Genomic DNA, 23,259 nt, shown 5'->3' on the forward strand with positions numbered 1-23,259 from the left:
CTACCTTCTGGCTGCCCTGACCTTGGACCAAACTGACTTTCGTGAACTCTGGTATCCTGACCTTGGCTTTGTTTGTGGCTTGCTTCTCTCGGACTAACAGAAAGGTCTGTAGACTGTCTCCCAGCTCCTTTCTTGCTGAGCCATCACTATCAGCGTTGGTTTGTGTGTGTGCTGGCCGCAGTCCAGGACACCTTCCCACCTAGGGTTGGGGAGTACTATGGCGAGGTGTGGTCCTAGTCAAGAGGCTTGAAGGGTTATAGGGCACCCGTCTCGAACCGGGCTTCGGGTCACTGCTCCCCTCTGTTGGTCTTCCACAGTCCCCCATTCCAATCTCCTTCAGCCATGCCTGCCCCTAGACCTTCTCCAACTCTCCTTAAAAGGGAGACGCTCACCTCCTCCCTACCCCCCAGGTGTGGTCTCCTTCCTCTGCCTGGCATGCACTTATCGCTCCTCAACCTCCCTTCCCTCTCCCCTGGGCCCTCTCGTCCCTCCACTATGCTCTCAGCCCGCTCAACACGACCCTGTAGCCCCAATCCTTCACAACGACGTATTAAGTTCAATAACCATGGGCAACAAACAGTAGGAAATGCCTGCTTGGGTACCTTCAAAAGTGTTGAGTTTTTAAAAAACAGAAAACCAGACTAAAAACATGGAGACTCCATTTTGGTTGGTTACGTGTGCTAGTCTACTTCTGAGGATGTTGCAGAAGGCAGTGTCCAGTATCTCCTTGTGTGGTACTCTTTGCACTACATGTGCAACACCAGTTGTGGGGGCTTCCTGGTGCAGCTGTCTTCCTGGCCACTGACTGGCTACGGGGGGTATGCACAGATACATTCCAGCTTCCCCTAAGTAGTTGAGGGGAAACTAAAGCCTTATACTTGGAATGGGAGTTTCACCCTCTTCTTGGGTTCCCAAAGGAAAAGGTCCAGGCAATCCCCTACAATCAGTGGTTGGGGAGTGGTCACTGAGCTGCACTTAAGAGCCTCCTCCAGTTGCTGTTTGGGCACCTAGAGAGGAACTGGGAAATAAATGACATCAGACAAGGTATCACACAAAATATGCTCTCCTGGATAAGAGCCCTCCTGTTTTAAATCTATTTTAAATTGTTCTAACTAACTGCTTTTGATACTGTTATTGCTTAATTGCTTTTTTTAAAACTTCTGTAATGCAGTCTTTTAGCTAATGTCTATTTTAAATTATTGTAACCAGCCTTGCGTAAGGTATACACTAGGTCAATCTTGTCCAGCAAACACTTTCCTACTGTGGCAAAATAGATGCCTATGGGAAGCCCAAGATCATCTTCCCTCTTTCCCCCCCCCCTTTTTTTTTTTTGGCAACAGGAGATTTTATCCAAATGAAGTCAGCCATTTCCATGTTTTCAAAATACACTTCCAAAGACACAAAACATACCTGATTTTTGATCCAGCAAATATACATTAAAGGGGCGGAATGAGCTGCGATTGCTGGTTTTGTAAGAAAGAGGTATATGCCACAGATATCTGAAAAAGAAAAAGTTTTACACACTATCAGATTGTAATATTCTACATGTATTTTGTGTAGTATTATTGCATAGCTATTATTCTTGACATTTATTTGGGAATATATAGTTTTATTTAAATTAGTAAGATAGAACAAGGAAGCAATTATAAGAAACAAGCCTTACTGTGTATCCCAGAGTAAATGTTATCATTATAACTAGAGTCACAAGTCAGTCTAGTAACAGTATTTCTTAGCAATATGGTGATGACTGCTTTTTGGCTCACTGTAGTTTTCCTTATTGATGGAATGCCAATAGAAGAGTTTTGTAGAAGCAAATCACTACATAGATAGCCCTGGAAGGAGCTTTTGTTTTAATAGCACAAACATGAATAGTTAAATCCAATTTCTAACCACAAATATAGGCAGAAGCATAGAACAGGAGAAAAATTCACCTAAGTGCAACAGAAGTATTATTACCACCACCCCATTATGAAAAGTATTAACAACCTCAGCTATTCTTAGTATTATGGGGTATTTGAACTGTTCTGCACTTTAATTCAGTGCTGCATGCAACACTGAAAAAGAGTTCAGCTACTTTTATTCTTGACTGTAACAACAACACCTCTACTGCATATAAAATCACACAAACACTGTCATCTCTACCTAGGTGGAGGACATCATATGCAATGAATCAGGTTTCTGTAATCATACCTATGGCTGGCCCGCTAGATCACCATACACACAACCAGGCAGTGTACTGGTAGTTCTTTTCCCTCATTCATCATCTGGTCTGGCCTGCTCAGAATAACTTGCTGAAAGCTATGTATGGCAGCAATTTACTATCATGAGAGGGGAAACAGTTTCAGCTCATTGCTGTTCCCCACTTCATGTGAAAGAACCAAGGTGGCTTTGGCTCCTAAAAACACACACTGACTTGCAACCTCACTAGACTGGTTAGGGCTGGTTTTATTGCCACTTACACTTGCATATGGGGCTAGAAAGATATGGTCAGCAGAGAAACTCTACCTTATTGTTTTTATTATTTCATTGCTCCCGTAATAGAAAAGGGTGGATTCACAGATTACTTTGCAGCAAAGAAATTGAGCAAACCCAAATTACAGCAGGCAAAAAAAAAGTTGAGAAAATTATAATTTTTTGCTATTTGTTATGTACACAATGATTTTAATTTGAAACTTTTTTTTTATTTTATGGCACATAGCTTCCCATTTCCTAATTAATATACCTCTTCTCATCACTACTGTTAATTTCCCAAGGATATGGCACTCCAGACTGGATTATTGGACTGCAATTCCCAACATCCCTCATCATTGTTTATGCTGGTTTGGTCTGATGGAAGTTTCAATCCAACAGCTTCTGGAGAGTCACAAGTTGCCCAACATTGCTCTTGTTATGAACAAACTTCTAACAACATACATTGCAAGATGCATAAAAATATTACAAATAATTTGCAAAGAGTAAAGGTCATTACCAAAACAAATAAATTCTATAAAATAAAATACAGTAGTAACTCATCGCCAGCCCATTTTTTCCTGAAGATATAAGGAAGTCCCTCATATGTCACAGTGCATTTAACTCTATTAACTCAATACTTCATCCTTTATCTTCATCTTCTCAGTCTTATCACTGCTTCCCCAATCTATTGCAAGACAACTTTCAAATGCAGTGGAAAGGTAAATCTACTGTCTATTTGACTTGCTTGTACAAGTGTGTATATTAATGTATAGACAGCAAAAGCCTATAAATATAATTAGACTACTCAAAGGAAAAACAAGAGGTAAAGAAATAAACCTTGAAGGAAAGGTTTGATTTTCCAGATTATGCACAAATTTCTCTTGCTGGAGATGGATGCGTTTTCCTTCTCTTCTAACAGTCACCAAGGGAAATCCTTTCTGAGCAGTCCAAGTTTTCATAATGCTTTTTATATTTACTGTTCCATTTGTTATCTAGGAAAACACATACAGAAGAGCAACCTTTGAGGAAAAAATACTGCAATGAGACATATGTGATCAGTGCTTTGCTTTTCAGTTCACTAAACAAACAGCCTTCCATCATTGACACCACTTGTTATGCTGACTAGGGTTGGCAGGAGTTACAGCCCAACAAAATCTGGTTGCCTACCCCTGCTTTACACAAAAAATATACCATATATTCCGGTGTATAAGATGACCCCCAACTTTACAACTTAAAATAGAGTGTTTGGGATATATTCACCATATAAGACTACCTCTCTTCCACGATAAGTCAGAAAGGAGCTGAAGGCACACAACAACAGCAGCAGTGGAAGAGGAGAAAGAGGGGGGAGGAGAAAAAAGGAGAACGAGAAAGAAGAAAAGGAGGGGAAGAGGAGGGAGACTCCACTACACTCTGAGGAAGGAGTGTGTTCCACGTTTGAAACAGCATACACAACATTATTTCACCCGCCTTGACAACTCCTCCCGCCCTTCCTCTTGGTGCATCTACACTTTAGAATTAATGCAGTTTGACACCTCTTTAAGAGCTGCTGCTCCATCCTATTGGAATCCTAGGATTTGTAGTTTTATAAGGTCTTTTGCCTTCTCTGCCCAAAGAATGCGGGGGGGGGGGCGCTGCTCCAAACTACAAATCCCAGCGATTCTGTATGGATGGAGCCGTGGCAGTTCAAGTGGCTCCTATTGGAATCAAAGCCCAGGAAGCTTTGTGCCAAATAGAAATGTGTTAGGCTGCAACTGCACTGCAGAAATAATCCAGTTTGACACCCCTTTAACTGCCCTGGCTCAGTGCTAGGGAATCCTGGGAAATCTAGTTTTCTGAGACATTTAACCTTCTCTCTCAGCAAACTTTGGTGTGACAACAAACTACAATTCCCAGGATTTCATAGCACTGGGCCATGGCAGTTAAAACGGTATGAAACTGGATTGTCTCTGGAGTGAAGATGCAGCCTGAGTTGGATCCAAGACACACTGCAGAAATAATCCAGTTTGAGACTGCTTTAACTGCCCTGGCTCAGTGCTAGGGAACCCTGGGAATGGTACTTTTGTGAGATATTGAACCTTCTCTATCAGAAAGAGCTCTGGTGCCACAACAAACTACAATTCCCAGGATTCCCTAGCACTGAGCCAGGAGAGTTAAAGTGGTCACAAACTGGATTATTTCTGCAGTGTGTTTTGGACCTTCGTTATTAAAAATGCTCAAGTTCCAATCCATACTGCAGAAATAATCCAGTTTGAGACCGCTTTAGCTGCCCTGGCTCAGTGCTAGGGAACCCTGGGAATTGTAGTTTTGCGAGAAAGAGCTCTGGTGCCACAATGAACTACAATTCCCATGCATCTGAGGAAGTACGCTTAAGTCTAGGAAAGCTGCCAACTTTTCTTTCAGTGAGTCTCAAAGGTGCTACAAGATCTATCTCTCTATCATCATCACCATTATTGTTAGCATTATTAAATCCAAATGCACCTGCAGAAGTGGACTTAAATTGGCAACACTGATATGCTGTAGACTCATTCTCTGGGGCTGTGATCTGGAAGTGTGGAGGCAATTCCCTTGAAAAACCAGGGAATCCTGGGAATTGTAGTTTGTGAGGGCAGGGGGGCAACCACTCTCCAGTCCTCTCTCTGATTGGTTGAAAACTGTGAGTGTGTGACACTCCAAAGGGTTGGTTGCTCTGTAGCCAGCCTCGCTCTTAGAGTCAGGGCTGGAGCTAAAATGGGCAAAAGTCACCAAATCTGCCCTGAAATAGAGCCAGACACCAAAATCTCTTTAAAATCCCCATTTTCATGTGAAAGTCACCAAATTGGCGGTAGAAAGACCTTCTGCCATCCGCTGCCCTCGCTTTCCCCCTGGGCGCCCGGGAAAAGGAGGACAGGAGGGGGAGGGAGCAAGGAAGGAAGGAGGAGAACAAAAGGAAGAAAAAGGGAAGGGAGGGAGGGAGAGAAGGAAGGGGGGGAAAGAAAGGGAGGGAGGGAAGGAAGGAAGGGGAGGAAGGAAAGGGAAGGAACGGAGGAGGATGCCCCTTTGCCTTTGGGAAAAGGCTTTGCTGCCGAGGGCTCTCTTTAGGACCCAGAGGCTTTCCTGCGTACAAGATGGCCCCCGACTTTGGGGAAGATTTTCCTGGGCTAAAAAGTCGTCTTGTACGCTGGAAAATACGGTACACATTTTATTTACACGAACTTAAGCCCTACTTTTCAACACTGAAAAGAGCAACTAACTACTAAAATCACCTGATTAAAAACAAAAGAAAATGGATTAAGCATGTGGTTCATGCTTTCTATTCCTTGCAAACCTTAAAAGAGTGTCTAAATTTAAAAATTTGACCATAATTACAGTTCTACAATTATTAAATGCTCTTTCTTAGTTATCATCATCTGCACAAACATCAGTAGCTGAGAACAAGGCCTACCCAAAACAGACTTCCCCGTGTTTGTGAAGGCTGGGCTTATCAAGACAATTAGTGGATTGCTGATAAGCACATTCAAAAGGAAAGCAAGGATATTACCATAAATACTTGTGTATAAGTCAACTTCAGGTATAAGTCGAGGGCAGGTTTTGGGGGCAAAATCATAGATGTTGCAAGGGTCAAACTCAGGGGCATGTAACTTCACTCCCTCCTTCTCCTTTTCTGGACCTCTCCCAAGGGTCACAGTCTGGGCATGCAAAACATGGACACAAACCTCCAATTTCCCTCCCTTCCTCACAACTTTCCCCAAGGCTGATGACTTGTAAAAAAGTGGGACATAGAACTCTGATTTCCCTCCCTTCCCCATAACCTTCCCCAAGGCTGCTGGCTTGCAAAAAGGGAGATGCAGGCCTCTGATTTCTCTCTCCTCCCTCCCTTCTCCACAGCTTTCCCAAGGTTTGTGGAGAAGTATTACCATATTGACCTGTATATACATCTACCTAGGATTTTGGAGTCCATTTTGGGACTTACATTTTTTGACTTATAGACAAGTATATTTACAGTACCTCTAAGAAGAGAGATCAAGATTTTTAAGAGGAGATCCTCCTTATCATTAGATCCTGGATACATCTTTGATAAAAGTTTTAGTTGAGACTTTTGAGGCAATAAGGCTAGACCATATTCCAACTAATGAGTAAGTTTGTAATTTCAACGATGCTCTTCAATCTAGCATTGTCACTGGAGAGGCATGTGTCTTCTTCAGCACACAGTGCCTTTTACCAGCTTTAAGTTGTTACATCAACTACAAGTCTGTTGAGACTTGCTGCAATTATGAATGCTTTAGTAAGAGCCTGTTTGGATTACTGCAGCTTGTCATACATGGGACTACCTCTGGAAACAGCCAGAAAATGTCAGCTAGTCCAAAGCTTTTGGAACGAAACCTATTAACTAGAATTGGCCAATATAATCATATTATATAATATTTTAACATCTCTTTCTAATGGTGTAACAAATGGCCATTAGAGAGGGAATGTTTCAGTGATAGTGTCACCCAGTTATGAACTGTCCTTCCCAGGATCCTACTGCATCCATACTGGGGCCATGCAGACTGGCAGCTTGGAACAGCCTCAGGCCACTCCAGCCTCAGTTGCTCCAGCGACTGCACAACCTAGTCCTGATCCAGGCTGCCACCTCAGTCCCAAATGGGACGCTAGCAAAGAGCTGGCTCCTTCTTGTGCCAGCTTTTCCTGACCAGGCACACACTCTACAAGACTTCTGACTGCACACTCTGCCCCAAAAGCCTCTGTCTGTTTTGGGCCATTGGGATATTTTCTGCACTAGATGAAGACCTTTTCAATTTCCTAAGCATTTTAAGACCTTTAATACCTTAATAACTATGCTATATTAAAGTTTTCTTGCTGTTTAGAATTCCATTGTTTTATTCTACTTGGAACACCCCCCCCCCCCAAAAAATAATCTCTGACATGAAATTTCTATGGTTTCATGCCAATTACAGCAACACTGATAGGCACAGTAAATTTCAGCCATGGAATAATTGGTAGATAAGGTCAATGTGGACACCGTCCTTCATTCTCCCTGCCTCATTTACCTCATTCATGCTATCCCATAAGTTATCACTGTAGGTGGAGCCATAGCTATGGTCATGCAAATAGATCTGAATGCCAGCTTGGAAGCCATCACTGTGAAGAAAGTTCTTCAACATCATCAAAAGAGAAGCTCCCTGTAAGAAAAATAAATAAAGCACATTCCATTTTTCACTGTAATTCATTGTTGAAATCTTCTGCTTCAGCTGACAAGATAGACTCCTGACAAGTTTGTATCTCTCTCTCTCTCTCTCTGTCTCTCTCTTTCTCTCACTCACACACACCACCTTTATAGCTTTATAGTCTGATACACATGAAGAAACCACAACATTTAAATGCTGACAAGCTGCAATATGAGAAATTATTCATATATAAAATGGAGGGCATTCCTACTGAATCAATCAACCAACAGGAGGTTGAGGGAGACTGCAGTGATACTTACAAAATCCATGTGATCAGCCACTGTACACAAATAGATTGCCTTGAAAAAGCAGCTAACAAAGAGAGGAATATAAAGCAGGCTCCACTATGCTTGTGCATGTGTTTACTGTTGCTTCCAGATGTCTGCAAATTGGGCAGAACCTGATGATCATGAGCAGATGGGCATGGCTGAAGATAGCACAACTAAAAATTCAGAAGGATAATGTGTCCCCATACTGTGAACCCCCTCCCTCTCATATCAACAGCTCTGGGATATGCAAGATACTTCACCTCTGGCCATGCTAACAGATGTGAGGGTAAAAGTTACTCTTAGCCATTTTTCTAATCTGAGCAAGATGTGATCTGGCCACAAAAGATTGGGACTGATTAGAAATACCAAAGATGTGGGGGTAGGGAAACATTTCACGTGCATCTGTTTTCTACACATTTATATGTGGATTTTAAATCATTACTTGTTGCTACTAAAGTCATCATCTATTCAGACAATGACTTCTTTCTGTGCTTCATGGGTGCATATGAATAATTTTATCTACTGAAAGCAAATACAATCACTTTGCTACAACAATTCTTTCTTTGAATTAAAGGATCATAATAAATACATGATATAGCATAATATATCACATATATGCCATATCATAACATTAAAGGAGAAACAGAAACTTAAATATCAAAGGAAGAGACATTCCAAATACTTATAAATTACACCCTAGAGTAACTGTGCCACTTTCAAGTGTATTAACTAAAGATAAAGCTTCAGGAATGCCCTATAGGTTTATACCCTTCCTTGTTTCCATTTTTAGAGATGGCCAAGGTGTTTCTCTTGCAGGCTTGAATCATGGGCAGGCATACAAAGCTCAAAGCAATTTTCCTTTTCTTTAGTGTTGATTTTGCTGAAATACACTCCTATCATTGCTGAAAAACAGCAGACAGGCATGAAATGTAATTAACCACACTTGCAGTGTAGTCCAGGCTGGAATAATTATTGTTAAGCGTAATTATAGTGCGTTAAACAAGTCAATTTCAAACCATATTCTACAAAGCTGGTTTGTATTCATGAACCACAGTTAAGATTAATCATAGTTTAAGGTTTGAATAAAACAATACAATTGATCTCATAGCTGCATGAATAGAAGAAGGAAGTTGAAAAGGCTAGGCTTAATCTTATAATTTGAATAGGAATGAAAATGTAAAAGAACAAGAATGTTTTACTGGAAAAAAGTTTTTGAATAATGGAACTTATTTCTAAAACTGGTTGTTTTGCTGAAATTTCAGTTTTAAATAATTCTTCACATAGTTCTGTATGTTTGCCATTATGCTCACTACCTCCCTCCTAATGCAACCTAGAAACACTTATTTCCCCTTAAGCTCATGACCTGCTTTTTCCCGCACCAAGAATGTGATTTGAAACATATTTGTGTGAACTTTGCAAGTGTATTTAATTTTATTAAAAGCACATTGATCAGAACTTTTGAAGTTACCTTGATATAGGAGACCGCATCAAACATTTCTTCGATCTCTTCCGATGTCTTGACAGCCAGGGAGATGGAGTGAGACGAATTCATGGCATCTTTCTCCATGGTCTTAAAACGCTGATTTAGAAAAGAGTCATCCTGAAGAATGAGAAGTAGCTTCTATTAACCTATTCATGCATAGGAATTCAGTGATATTCATGCATAGGTGTACATTACTGATTTACCCAGTGAACTAGATAAATCAAGCTATAATGTGTTTTATGCAATATAATATGTTTTATGCACAAAACTTTAACACATTTTTAGCCCCAGTTCCTGAACATATATTCCATAGGTGAACACTTTAGATGGACATTGTCAATCATTGTCCAAGGTCAGCTCCAAGTGGTCATACATTCCAGAAGATATTGATGGGGGATGGAAAGAGAAGGGAAGGTGGTGAATAGTGTGAGCCAACTAGTTGAGTCACTTCCTCACAAAGCAATTTTCTCTTTAGCAAAGCAATCTGGCACCACCAAGTGGCACACATGTCAGCTAGATGTGTGCAATTTTGTTCATCAAGTTCAAAGTCTAATACTCCTGGGCAGAAAATAATATGCAGAGACATCAACCATTCTTTGGTGGAAAAAGAGAAATACGCCTTAAGCTGAACTTCTCATCTTTACTTTCAAAAACTGAATCAGTATTATTCTACTACATATCCTATACACTATTGCAGAAACACATGAACTTGAAAAGTCAAGCTTCTCAAGACTTTTTTTAAACTTCAGAAGTACAAAAATGCATCTGACATAACTAGTATAGATTTTGCAAGCACTAGAATACATAGGCTCATAATGAGTTCAACTATGGGCCAGAACAGATGGGTGGGAAAGAACGGTTAGAGTCCTTTCTGGCTGAAGGCAGGTCGGAACCGTGCCAACCCAATGGCCTGCTCTCAAAGTAGGCCATGGCCGCAAGACCCAACCCACACCACCAGGAGCCATATTATGCTGGCTCCTTTTTGCTTTGGTGCAAAGGACTGGAACACAGTTTCAGCCCGCTTTGGAGGCAGGCGTCATTTGAACACTATGTCTCCAAAGCGGCTGGAAGCCACTTCATTTGGCCTGTCTGTTCGGGGCCTATGTGATAGTCTCCAGTTACTTTCAGTGCTTTGGTATAGTCAGGCTTACAGTCAAAGCAGAGGGACATTTCATTAACAGGGATGATGACACTGCTTGCCATCTCCCTCAGGTTTCCCTGTTCCCTCTAGGTTTTAGTCAGTAATCCTTACACCAGCTGTGCAGAAACAATATACTTTTCATCAGCAATGTGTTGTTATGAGCTATCCTAGCTGCAAAATACAAAATATTTTGTTCTTGAATGGACAACTGAGGTTCGCTAACTTTGCAAAAGATCTGATCCTCTTAGAGAGGACACTGCTAAAACTGGCTTGTTGATATGCTTCAACACAGCTGCTTGAATTCTGAATGTTCTTTAGAGCTGTTGCTATAGGGTCTGATGAATATCTCAATTAAAAAAAATATATCACTGTGTTTCAATTTAGATTGGCAAAATTAGCTTTCTCCCCTTTCCTCAACACACACACACCTTCTGCTTATCTTCAGTACCATTTGCTTGTAGATTGCAACTTTTAAACATGTAAAAGCAGCCACTGTATGCCTGATTTCAGTGACAATGGCAATGTTTTTTTGTTAGCTAACCATTTGAGACTTCTAACCCTTCCAAAATACAGGATAGCATTCACTTTAGCAAAATTTAATATTCTACCTTCAGCCTTATTGGAAGGGAGATACAAAAATATTCCCTATGATACACACATATGCCCACATGGAACTGGTATAGTGGAGACTATAGGTCATGTATTGTTGTAATGTATTGTCATTTTTATTATAGCTATCGTCATATTTTTATTTATCCAATTCTTAGTCGTTTTCCTGGAAGAACTGATGACTTTTATGTATCTTATTCGCTGGCAGACCAGTGCCCAGCAATAACAACAAGGGTGGCCAGTTTTTGTGCAGCGGCAATGGTCTATTGGCGTAAGATGGTTTCTTAAAATTTCATAATACTGTATTCTTCAGTCTGTTAAAATTTTATAATGATTTCATGCATTTATAATGACTTTATACTTCTAAATTTTATTTTTTCTTTTCTTTTAATATACTTTTATAAGTGAAATTTTAACCATTATCTACTTTTACAATTTGACGAGTTATTGTGATGTATGTTTTTTGATGTTTGATCAGTTGATCGTAATAAATCTATATATATTGCAACTCATTTTGGATACTCCAAGAGGACTGCACATATAACAAAACTCTGAGAGTTTTGAATCTTGGGAAACTGGCAAAATTCTGATAAAGAGATTTACTGTTCTCACATATCAGCACTAAGTGACTATTATTGTTGTTGTTATTGTTGCTGTTATTGTTATTATTATTATTCCCCTACCTTTCTCCCAATATTTAATACTCCCAATACTCAAGGCAGCACACAGCAAATTTAAAACAATACAAAAGCATTTAAAGTGTGTGTGTGTGTGTGTGTGTATTTAAAAATAAACAATTTTAAAGGTTAAAACCTTTAAACCTTTAACTACACAGTCTTTTGAAAATTTAGAGAATGGATCATGATTTCTATATTTCTATATCTTATTACATTCTATTCCACTTCCACAACTGTATACATATTTTTTATGCCTGAGGACTTAATACCATTTGGTATTGCATCAGAAGAAGTGGGTTTATATCCAAGGAAGCTCATGTGAATTAAAACCACTTTTAGTCTTAAAGGTGCTGCCATCTTTCTTCTTCTTTTCCCCCTCTTACATCCTCCTTTTTTTATGAGCGGAAAGCTACCATTTCTTTTTCCTATAGCAGTGTGATTGGCTGTAGATGATGCATAAAGTAATATTATTTTCCATGTATAAGTCAAAAACTTGAAGGCACACACACACACAAATGGGATGTGTGCCTGGTAGGTATAGGAGACTGAAAAATCAATGGGAGAAAACACAAAAGACTGTTTGACTGCGAAGGGGATAGGCTGTAAGGCAATTTGAACACAGAGCATTTGTGTTACATATCAAAGCTAATGTTTTCAGTACTATGGGAATCAGATATGAATTAGTTTCTTCATTAAAACAATGGACTCTTAGGCAAAGTTATAACCAATTCTTGGCTCTGAAAGTGAAGTGTAAAACAGATTAAACTGAATTTTTTTAACACATATACAAATATCTATTATTTTCTTACATTATATATATCTGGAAAAATTTCCTTCATGGCGAAGTTTTCCATAAAAGTGGCAAATCCTTCATTGAGCCAGAGGTCATTCCACCATTCCATAGTCACAAGATTTCCAAACCACTAAGAATGTAAAACAAACAAATATTCTCACTACACCAGAAGAGGTAATTATGTTTTTTTTAAAAAAATTTTTTGAAGGGTTCAAAGAAAATAATGGGTAATCCACCATGACAACATGAAACCACACACAATGCTCTTATTTCTGGGACGACATGGGACTTGCCTCAACAAAACCATGTTGATGTATAGTATATATTTAAAACTTGCATGGGCTGGCAGCTTAGCATACAGAAATGTCTAATTAAGCAATTATTTCAGAAGTGTACTATCTGCAGGATGTACCATTGCAAACTGGCCTAGTTATACAGTTACCTTGAAATACAATTCTGGTTGAAGACAATTCTGGTTAAAGAGGGCTTATAATAAACTGCTGCTATGTTTATGTAATCAGAAATTTTTTATTACAACTTGGCAATTCCTATGTTCTTGCACTTTGACATCTTTCATCATCATCTTCTATTGGTCTTTTTAGAAACAATGTTTAATCAAAGCTAGATTTTTTTTAAAAAAATAACATGCATTTTCTCTCAGACTTCCTTATTTGTTGCATATACAAATCCGAAGCATAAATCATGACCTGTGCAAGTTGCCATAACAGTACTATTCCAATATCACATGAGGGCAGTGTCATACTATTCTCATAAATGATTGGGAGGAGAACCATTTCCAGACAGAGATGTATCAAAAGGAGAGTCTAATGTGGCATATTTTCATGGGGTTATGGGGAAACGACAGATATGACAAAATGAAATTCACTTGTAAATAGCCTGAATCAGAATGGCAATAATTTAAAGTTGAATACATTTCATACCTGGTGTGCCAGCTCATGAGCAATCACTGCTGCTACTCTCTTTTTATCCATTGCCGAAGACATTTTTTCATCATGAAGAAGTGTTGTTTCCCGAAAAACAATTAAACCCCAGTTTTCCATAGCCCCAGCTTGAAAGTCAGGAAGAGCTACCAAATCTGCAGGAAGTATGATGAAACATTATTTAAAATAAGCCAGCAGCCTTAAAATGTCTAAGTCAGTTTTTACTGAATCCCTCAGTTAAACACACTAAACCTTGTTCTGAGGAAGCATGTCTATGGCAGCTGCCACACAGCACTTGACACCACTTTAACTGCCATGGCTCCATCCTAAGGAATCCTGGGATACGTAGTTTGTTGGTATACCATACTGCCCTGACAAAGCAGGTTAACTATCTCACAAAACCACACATCCTAGAATTCCATAGCATTGAGCTATGGCAGTTAAAGCAGTGTCAAACTGCATTAATTCTGCAGTGTAGATGCAGCCTGTTATTTGCCAATCATAATGGTAGGCACCACTTTCAAACAATGTATGCACACAATACAAAGACATTTCCACATAAACCATAAGTTAACTTAATATTTAAAATTCAAAGCACAAAGAACATGCAACTACTCAGATACAAAATTGATTTAGCAAGTCATTCTCTCTTCTACTTCCAAACAAGTAGTTCAGTGGCCCAGTAAAGACCACGCCAAATGTGCCATGCTGGTGCCAATTTTAGGGTTAGGGGCTGTGCGGCAACTGCATGGTCCCTAACCCTAGCACGGCGGTGTAACAATGGCCGCATCCCATGTACATGACGTCTGCCCTGTGGCGCAAAAAGAACCCAGACTAAAGTCCAAAATACTGCAGAAATAATCCAGTTTGAGACCACTTTAACTGCCCTGGTTCAATGCTAGGGAATTCTAGGAACTGTAGTTTTGTGAGACATTTAGCCTTCTCTGTCAGAGAGCTTTGGTGCCACAATAAACTACAATTCCCAGGATTCCCTAGCACTGAGCCAGGGCAGTTTAAGTGGTCTTAAACTGGATTATTTCTGCAGTGTGTTTTGGACCTAAGATAATTATCTCTGTCAGACAACATGTGGGGAGGGGGAGAACCTGAGCTGGGCACTGAATACAATCTTCCCCTCAAATGAGTTTTTTTAAAAAATATAACATAATAGATTTTTTGGGGAGAATATAATGAAAAATCTCTCACCTAATTTCGGAAGGGGGTATGTTATATTAAAATACTTCTGGTAAAACTCAAGAAGCTTCAGAGTTGTATCCAAAGCATATTCAGTGTGCACTGACTTCTGTGGCACAGCATAGATGGATACCTATCACAATGAGAAATATGGTGGCAAATCAAATGAACTCTCAATGAGACAAACAATTAATCTATACTGTTTGAGTGAGAACATTGTATGCATTACGGATTTACTAACACAATTGATATAACAGCATGTATGAAGCGGCTTAAAGAGAACTGGATTTTGTATTTCACAATGGACTGTATAGGACTACTTTTGTGTCTCTCCCAATCACTTGTTTAACAAGTAATACAAAGAAATGCAAACCAATAACCCTACCATGACCATTCGAAAAAATTAGTTTCTGATGAGAAAGGAATAGTTTCTTTGATGTTCATACAACTTCTTTACTGTAAAGTTCTGTGCTACCAAGTGGCTAAACCCAGCCTTCAACTAGAAGTAGCTGATTATTATCCCCCTCAGATGAATACAAAACTCTCACTAGTGAAAGTGGGGGAAACAAAGATTGCCTTCCCAAACACAGAAAAGTGGGAAGCAAAAGACCTAGAAAGGAGCAATAGATTCCTGGTCTTTCCAACAGACACAAACTCACAATATCTCGCCTGCAACTGTGTACGTGCTGAAACTATACCTGTGTATGGGTTAATAGAATCATCTGAACTCTGAGAACCTTTCATAACAATATGATAAGAGCTAATTGATTCTGACTGGTCCAGACAAGAAAACTACAATCTACATCTGGTAATTTGATGACAGAAACTAAGAGACATCATTTAACCTACATACCCAGCAAATATATCATAAGATTGTTCCAGAAAAATATTAGGAAAGAAAAAGGAAATTTGTGTCCAAGAACTAGAAGTATACTTACCAAAATCCCACCCATTTGCTTACTGACATTTGCCAGGTTTCCAACAATGACAGCTACTAGGTAAGTACTCATTTTCAAACTCACTGAGAATTCATCTTGAACCAATCCATCTGCTAGTGGTTTGACTGCTTTCTGGAAAGACAAATGGGACACTGGCATTTAATTAAGTAAACATATGCCTAGAGGCCATGAACAGAATTAAACCGCAGCAACAGCCTTTTACACTGTTGCTCAGAAAATAAACTAATCCAAAAATATACAGTCTAGTATTGACACTAACATACAGAATGCATGGTGCAAGATGCTGGGGTTTCCTCCATTGCCTAACAGCTTGCAATTAATATTACAAAGGCCACTCATGAGCAACTGTGGCTATCTAGATAATCTTGGACTACAATTCCAGAGGTTCTAGCAACACAGTTAAAAGTGGGGGATTCTGAGAGCTGAAGTCCAACAAATGTATGGGGGATCAACAACCTATGCACTCCTGATCTAGGCAATAGTAATCACTGATTGAATCAAAAATATGGGCTATTTACTTTAGGAAGAACTTCCATTTCAAAGTCTCCTTGAATGAGTAACACTGAAAGGAAGAGACCAGAAAAGGAAGCACTGCCCTCACTCCATATTTACTTTGTGTTGCCACTAAGTAGACAGGGCTATTACTGTGTGACATCAGAAAGTACATTAGATGAAAACTAATGCTTCCTACACTCACTCTGATTTAATTACATTATGTCATTTACTCAACACAATTGGCTTCATGGTGATGACATGCCATCAAATGACTGCATGCTATCTGGCTGATTGGACTGCTTCAAAAACATTCTCTAGTCTTGAAAAAGAATGGCTCCAACAGCCATGAGGAGGCAACTAAAACATGTAAATTAACATACAAGGTTTTTGTTTTGTTTTGTTTTTAGTCATGAAGTATTCATTACCAGCCCCAAATTCCAAAAAGAGTTTTGACAATTTTGATATACAAAAGTTTTGAAAAGCTTTAATCAGCATATATTATATACAGAATGAGGCTACATTATGAAAAAGAATCAACAATCCAATACATGAATGGGCTAATCCTAGCTACATTTAGGTAACATATTATTATCAAAATAATATTTCTTATGTTGTTAGCTTAATGTTTCTCCCCAACCCACTTTCCCCGTGTCCAGTGTTTCTACCATGAATCCAACATTTCCCTAAATTCTGTTACAACTCACTAGAAGATATATGTCAGGGAGGTGGGGAAACCTTCTTGGCAAGTATTTATGAGTGTTGAGCATTTTGTTTCCTCTAGTCAATGTAATCCACTGGTCTGTATGCTCACATAGACTGACTAAAGCACCAACACTAGCTTTGGCCTTCTATAGGTGATAAAATGTCACTTCCCAAGGCCAGTCGGTAGGTTTCCACGGCTGAATTCAAACCTGGTCTCCCAATTCAACACTCAGAGCACTAACCATGCCAGCTCTCCATTTTATCTCATCCAATGACTTTTCTTATTGGTACAGAGGGAGCCATCAGGCAGACCAGCAACATCTTGGACTGCCTGAAGGAAGAGGCCCCTCCCTCCTCAACTGTCATCTCGGCCTCAGAGGGAGCCATCAGGCAGACCCAGCAACATCGGGGACTGCCTGAAGGAAGAGGCCCCTCCCTCCTCAACTGTCATCTCGGCCTCAGAGGGAGCCATCAGGCAGACCAGCAACATCTTGGTCTGCCTGAAGGAAGAGGCCCCTCCCTCCTCAACTGTCATCCCGGCCTCAGAGGGAGCGATTAGGCAGACCCAGCAACATCAGGGACTGCCTGAAGGAAGAGGCCCCTCCCTCCTCAACTGTCATCTCGGCCTCAGAGGGAGCCATCAGGCAGACCAGCAACATCTTGGACTGCCTGAAGGAAGAGGCCCCTCCCTCCTCAACTGTCATCCCGGCCTCAGAGGGAGCGATTAGGCAGACCCAGCAACATCAGGGACTGCCTGAAGGAAGAGGCCCCTCCCTCCTCAACTGTCATCTTGGCCTCAGAGGGAGCCATCAGGCAGACCAGCAACATCTTGGACTGCCTGAAGGAAGAGGCCCCTCCCTCTTCAACTGTCATCTCGGCCTCAGAGGGAGCCATCAGGCAGACCAGCAACATCTTGGACTGTCTGAAGGAAGAGAACCCTCCCTCCTCAACTGTCATCTCGGCCTCAGAGGGAGCCATCAGGCAGACCAGCAACATCTTGGACTGCCTGAAGGAAGAGGCCCCTCCCTCCTCAACTGTCATCTCGGCCTCAGAGGGAGCCATCAGGCAGACCAGCAACATCTTGGACTGTCTGAAGGAAGAGGCCCCTCCCTCCTCAACTGTCATCTCGGCCTCAGAGGGAGCCAGCAGGCAGACCAGCAACATCTTGGACTGCCTGAAGAATGAGACTTCTCCCTCCTTTAACTGTATTTTTATTGTATTAACGATTTTACTGTACACCGCTATGATCATCGCGGAATAGCGGTCTATAAATAAAACATATTATTATTATTATTATTATTATATTGTCATATTAGTTTCGACTACTAAACATTCATAAGACAATACCCACTTGTTTACATATTTCTCCACAATAATACAGAAGATAAAACCAAAATGTCATGATAGCAAGTTCTGCATTAAGCAGCAAGATTATTTGATTATGTGGCAAAGCGTATGAACATATGACTATCTACACATAAATCATAATAGGATGTCCATCCCTGCCCTACCCCCATCCCCAACCAAATGATGGTATAACATGATTTTACCAATGGCATATTTGACAGAGTAGAGTATTGCTTTTCCCTCTTGACTTTGATTTGAAAGGTGGCTTTGAATGCTGGCTCATCAAAGCAAGGAAATGCTGATCTTGCTGCCAGGGGTTCGAACTGAGTTGCTGCAAGCCACCTGATAAAAGCAGAAGAAATGTAATGTTTAATGTTAGACATTTAATTCAATTAATTTTTTTTAAATTGCCATATATTCAAAGCAACTGAAAATTATATTTAGAGGAAAAGTTTTACTCCTAGGCTTGTTATTGTTCCAGAACATTAGATGCACATAAATATTACAAATTAAGTATCCTACATGGAATTATTCCAAGTATTTGTTCTTCTCCATACATGGGATGCTTTATAAACTTTTTCCAGACCAACATTATAGTTGCTCTGAGTCAATTTCCAGTAGTTGCATTTTTAGACTCTTTATTCCTATTCAGGCCCACTGCAATTGGCCACACATCTGTTTTTTAAAGTCTTAAACTAGTCAAAGACTAAGTTTTGACACAAAAATTCAGGATTGCATTTTGGATTCAGCATTTGGTTTTGCTCAAAGCCTAATAAGCAAAAGACACACACATTAAACTCTTTTAAGTTTCATATGTCTGTATTCTCGTCCAACTCCACAGCTCAATAAATTCTGCTCAAGCATAGCCAAGAAGGGAGGAAATTGTTCTGAAAAGGGCAGATTAGTGTCTGCTTTAAAAAGAAATAAGTTAACAATGTGAAGTACAGTAGTATGCTTTTTCTACTAGGTTAGCTTATTCAACCTAGTATTCTCGAGGTATGTTGGAATGAGAGTGTGGAAAAGTTAACATTTGGACTACAACTGCCACCACCAATGCCAGAAACAACTGCCCATGCTGATGATGAATGACTGGAATTATAGCTCAGCTTTGAGGCATCAGGTTGGGGAGACTGCCATAGACAGTAATGCAAATTAAGCACGAAAATTTGGGAAACACGGGGAGGTTATTAGCAATGGAGAACTGGTGGAAATTATTTATGTAAAGACCACTATCCAGTCCTTATCTTCTAATAGGCACAAGTTCAAACCTATAGAATACGCCAAGAGAGAACAAACTGAGTGTGATAAGACTGGTAACTGCCACTATGAGAAAAGTCATTGTTTCACAGAGTATCACAAGGGCCATCCAGTCCACCTCCTGCCATGCAGGAATACACAATCAAAGCACTCTCAACAGATGGCCACCAGGCCTCTGTTTAAAAACCTCCATATTCATATGGACCTAATATCCTATTAATACAGCTACAATTTTAAAATACTTTCTGGAACAATAACAAGCCTGGGATTACAGGACTGTTACAAGAAGCATTTTAGGCTGACCTACAGCAAAAAGATTTTTCCATCACCTCTCTCATGCAGCAGTCAATTGAATTCTTTTTCCAATGCAGTTCTACATAATCCATAAATACTATGTCAGCATGTACTGCAAATACATCCATACCAATGATCCAACAGTGAACATTAGTAGAGCATTCTCTGAAATGAATGTAAGAACAAACCACTCCTGGAAACAAGGCTGGATAGAATCTGTTATCATATCATCAGCTGCAATATACTACATGAATCAAGTATCCTCGCATTTACTATAACAGGAGAGTGCATGGATTTTTTTTAGAAAAGTGAGTGGGCTGGAGAAGGAGACACAGAAAACTCTACATCTCCTTTCCCAGCTTACATTGCTTCAGTTCTGGCCATGGAGAAAGGGGCTTCCTTTTTCTCACAGCCAGTATGGAATCCTGCAGAAAAAATGAAACATTCTGCCCCTCATTCACCAGAATGGTTATTCATTAGGCTAGAAAACTGTTTATTAGCCTTTTAATCATAAGAGGAACCTTTTTATGAGTTAACACAGCCAAATAAAACAGGTTCTCAAAATTCAGCATATCATTCATCTATATGTTTGTCCAAGTTTTAAGCAACATTGTCTTAGCCTTCCTGGAGAAGGTCATGCGAGCTAGCAGGAGTGGGTGCCACTGGTATTCCATGTACCCTTCTCTATCTAGATTTTGCCTTTGGAAAAATCAAAAGTAGGATAGTGCTGGATACTGTTTCCAAAAGCACATGGAGCACCTTTGGAAAATGGCACCCAATCAAATGGCTGAGTAAAAAAGAGCTTGGATATCTTATTGGACTGATTACCCTTAGGAACCAGTGCTGAACAATGCACAATTCTTTTTACTCAGGTTTACTCTTAGGAAATACCTATGGCGGGGAAACACTGGGTAAAACTTCCTGAAGTCTATTTTCCTATGAGCCTGTCATTTGTGTACAGCTGCTCTGCTCAATTACAGAGACACTGATACCCCAAGAAATCTATACAACATCTGAACAATTCTGGCCCACTAGGTGTTGCAGGATTGCAACTTCCACTTCCTTTACCATTGGTTTGCAATCCAACAACACCTGGAAGGCCACAGTAATCGCTCCCTCCCAAGCTTGTAGAACAAAATTATGGCATGACACATGCCACACTCCATATGCAGTCACTCACCCCTGAAAAGAAAAAAAAAAAAACCACCCAAGAAAAAAGGTCATGTCAATAGTATTTCTGGAAGAAGAAAAAATTAAGTTGAGTTGATTTTAGAGAATAGCAGTTTATTCTAACATTGAGATTTCTTTATAGACTACAGCAGAAATAATGTTAAAGTGAACTGAAAATGTGTGTATACTTCTCAGTCTTAAGGGAAATAACTATTTTGGTACAGATATACAGGTGGTTTCATACTAAATCAGCGGTTCCTCCTCCCGACCGCCATCTTGAGGGGGAGAGAAGCAGGTCAGCAACAACAGGCCTCTGTCTGCTAAGAAGACAAGCCCTCCTCCCGACTGCCATCTTGCTTGTCTTTACTGCATGTTGTTCGATTTTTGTTGGTTTTTGTGAGGCTGTTTTTATGATGTGTAAGTTTTAAATGATTCTGTGAACCGCTTTGATCACCTCGGAAAAGCGGTATAAAAATAAAGCATATTATTATTATTGTTGTTGGGCAGCGACTCCCATTGCAGCCAAAAGTCCCGCCCGGCAGCCTCCCTGATTGGTTGGGAGGCCAGGAAGGGGTGTGACTTCCAGCCACCTACAAACCCCAGCAGCCTTTGTGGCCGGAAGTCCCACCCCTTCCCAGCCTCCTAACCAATTAGAGAGGCTGCCAGCTGGAAGAAGGGGCAGGACTTCTGGCCACAAAGGCTGCTGGAAGCCCCTCCACCTCCTCTTCCTCACCCCTCAGCCCTGTCCCCATCCCTGCACGATGAAGAGGAGGAGGCGGCCCCGGCCCTGACGCCAGCATCATTCGGGGAAAGGGAGGAGGAGGAGGCAGCCCCGGCCCCTTCCCCGCACGATGCTTCCCGCCGCCAGCATCACTCGGGGAAAGGGAGGAGGAGAAAGCAGCCCCGGTCTCTTCCCCATGCGATGCTGGTGCCAGCATCGCTCAGGGAAAGGGAGGAGGAGGAGGCAGCCCAACCTGGCGACCCCCAAGAAAGGGTCAATTGATCCCCAAGTTGGGAACCCCTGTACTAAATGAATGAAGAAAACATTCAACCATGATACTGAACACATTGTGTGCATGTGGATTCACACATTATATTCATGTGGGTTCACTCCAAATGAAGACAAAATTAACTCTCCAAACTTACCTTGTTGTTGAACTGTTCTCTTTAAAGGCGATTTTATACAAGCCATAATACGTGTCTGATAAATTAGAAGAATATTCCATGCTGATGTTATACTCTTGGCCTACAAGAAGAGCCTCTGAAGCCAAAATTGCAATCTGGTCATTCATTGGATATTCCAAAAGTTCAGCTGGTTTGGGTTGGCTTGACCCTAATGAGGCAAGGGTTGCCTTGGTAATATTAAGTTTTGAACTATGAAGTATGATATGCCAAGTAACTTGAAGAATTTTCACAGTTATTTGAACAGAACCTGCAAACATCATAGTAGTAAGATTTGGCTGCAAGACAACATCATAATGTATGGGCACAACAGAAACTGGAAGTCTAAAATGTGCCCATGGAAAGGGCTTTCCATTTGTCGCCAAAGGATAAATATCTTCTGTTGTATGGTTTTTCTTATGACAACCTTCTTTGGTAAAGGTACATTTAGGAAGAAGATAGATTGCCATTATTACTGAGACAGCAATCACAAGAACAACAGCACAAATCACTGTGGTCCTTACAGAAGGTGCAGAACATGATCTATCAGAACTCTGTCTGTAACCAACTGTGTTAGTACGTAGACCAGTGCTTCTGTTCATAAAAGATATTCCCAGAAGTTTAGCTGATGATGATTCATAATCATCTTCATCCTCATCCATTTCATGATCCCCAAGTCCACGTACAAGAAGCCGAGAACTCCTCGGTTCATACTCCACTTCATCAGGCTCCAACGGGTGCAAACTAGGTTCTTTAGCCAAGTCAACCACATCAGGCTCTTCCTCAAACATGCTATTTTCAATCATATTCCTAGGCAACTGGATTCGATCTAAAAAACAAAAAATGAACAACATTCAACATGGATGAATAAACACTGTAGGGCTAACCACTGCAAACCTTCATTAATCTGAATGGATTACTACAGAGCGAAGCAGACGGGGTAGAAGGAGTGGTTTCTGGCTTCGCCCTGTAGCAAAATAAGTCCAATTGTCCATACAGTTTGGTCATACCCTTGAAGCATAGCTGAAATCTTAAAATATTTCAGAAGTGGGATATAAAATACAGGATTTTACAGTGAGATTGGACTCCTACACCCACTTTCCTAAGAGTAA

At 40.4% G+C, this 23,259-nt stretch overlaps 1 protein-coding gene across 1 annotated transcript in view; it reads right to left on the bottom strand.

The window, feature by feature from the left end:
- The window catches only part of LNPEP (leucyl and cystinyl aminopeptidase), a 68,914-nt gene that overhangs the window by 24,570 nt on the left and 21,085 nt on the right, over nt 1-23,259 (bottom strand). The window contains exons 2-11 of the mRNA XM_089492823.1: nt 22,133-22,976; nt 18,469-18,607; nt 15,701-15,832; nt 14,775-14,895; nt 13,572-13,726; nt 12,647-12,760; nt 9,396-9,527; nt 7,482-7,613; nt 3,289-3,443; nt 1,411-1,499 (exon numbers count right to left, since the gene is read on the bottom strand). Coding sequence (XP_089348949.1) covers nt 1,411-1,499; nt 3,289-3,443; nt 7,482-7,613; nt 9,396-9,527; nt 12,647-12,760; nt 13,572-13,726; nt 14,775-14,895; nt 15,701-15,832; nt 18,469-18,607; nt 22,133-22,976 — 2,013 coding nt within the window. The remainder of the gene's footprint in view (nt 1-1,410; nt 1,500-3,288; nt 3,444-7,481; nt 7,614-9,395; nt 9,528-12,646; nt 12,761-13,571; nt 13,727-14,774; nt 14,896-15,700; nt 15,833-18,468; nt 18,608-22,132; nt 22,977-23,259) is intronic.

The sequence above is a fragment of the Sceloporus occidentalis genome, unplaced genomic scaffold (assembly GCF_023333645.1).
Source record: "Sceloporus occidentalis isolate IW3139 unplaced genomic scaffold, rSceOcc1.0.p SCAF_1, whole genome shotgun sequence".
Taxonomy (NCBI): Eukaryota; Metazoa; Chordata; class Lepidosauria; order Squamata; family Phrynosomatidae; genus Sceloporus; species Sceloporus occidentalis.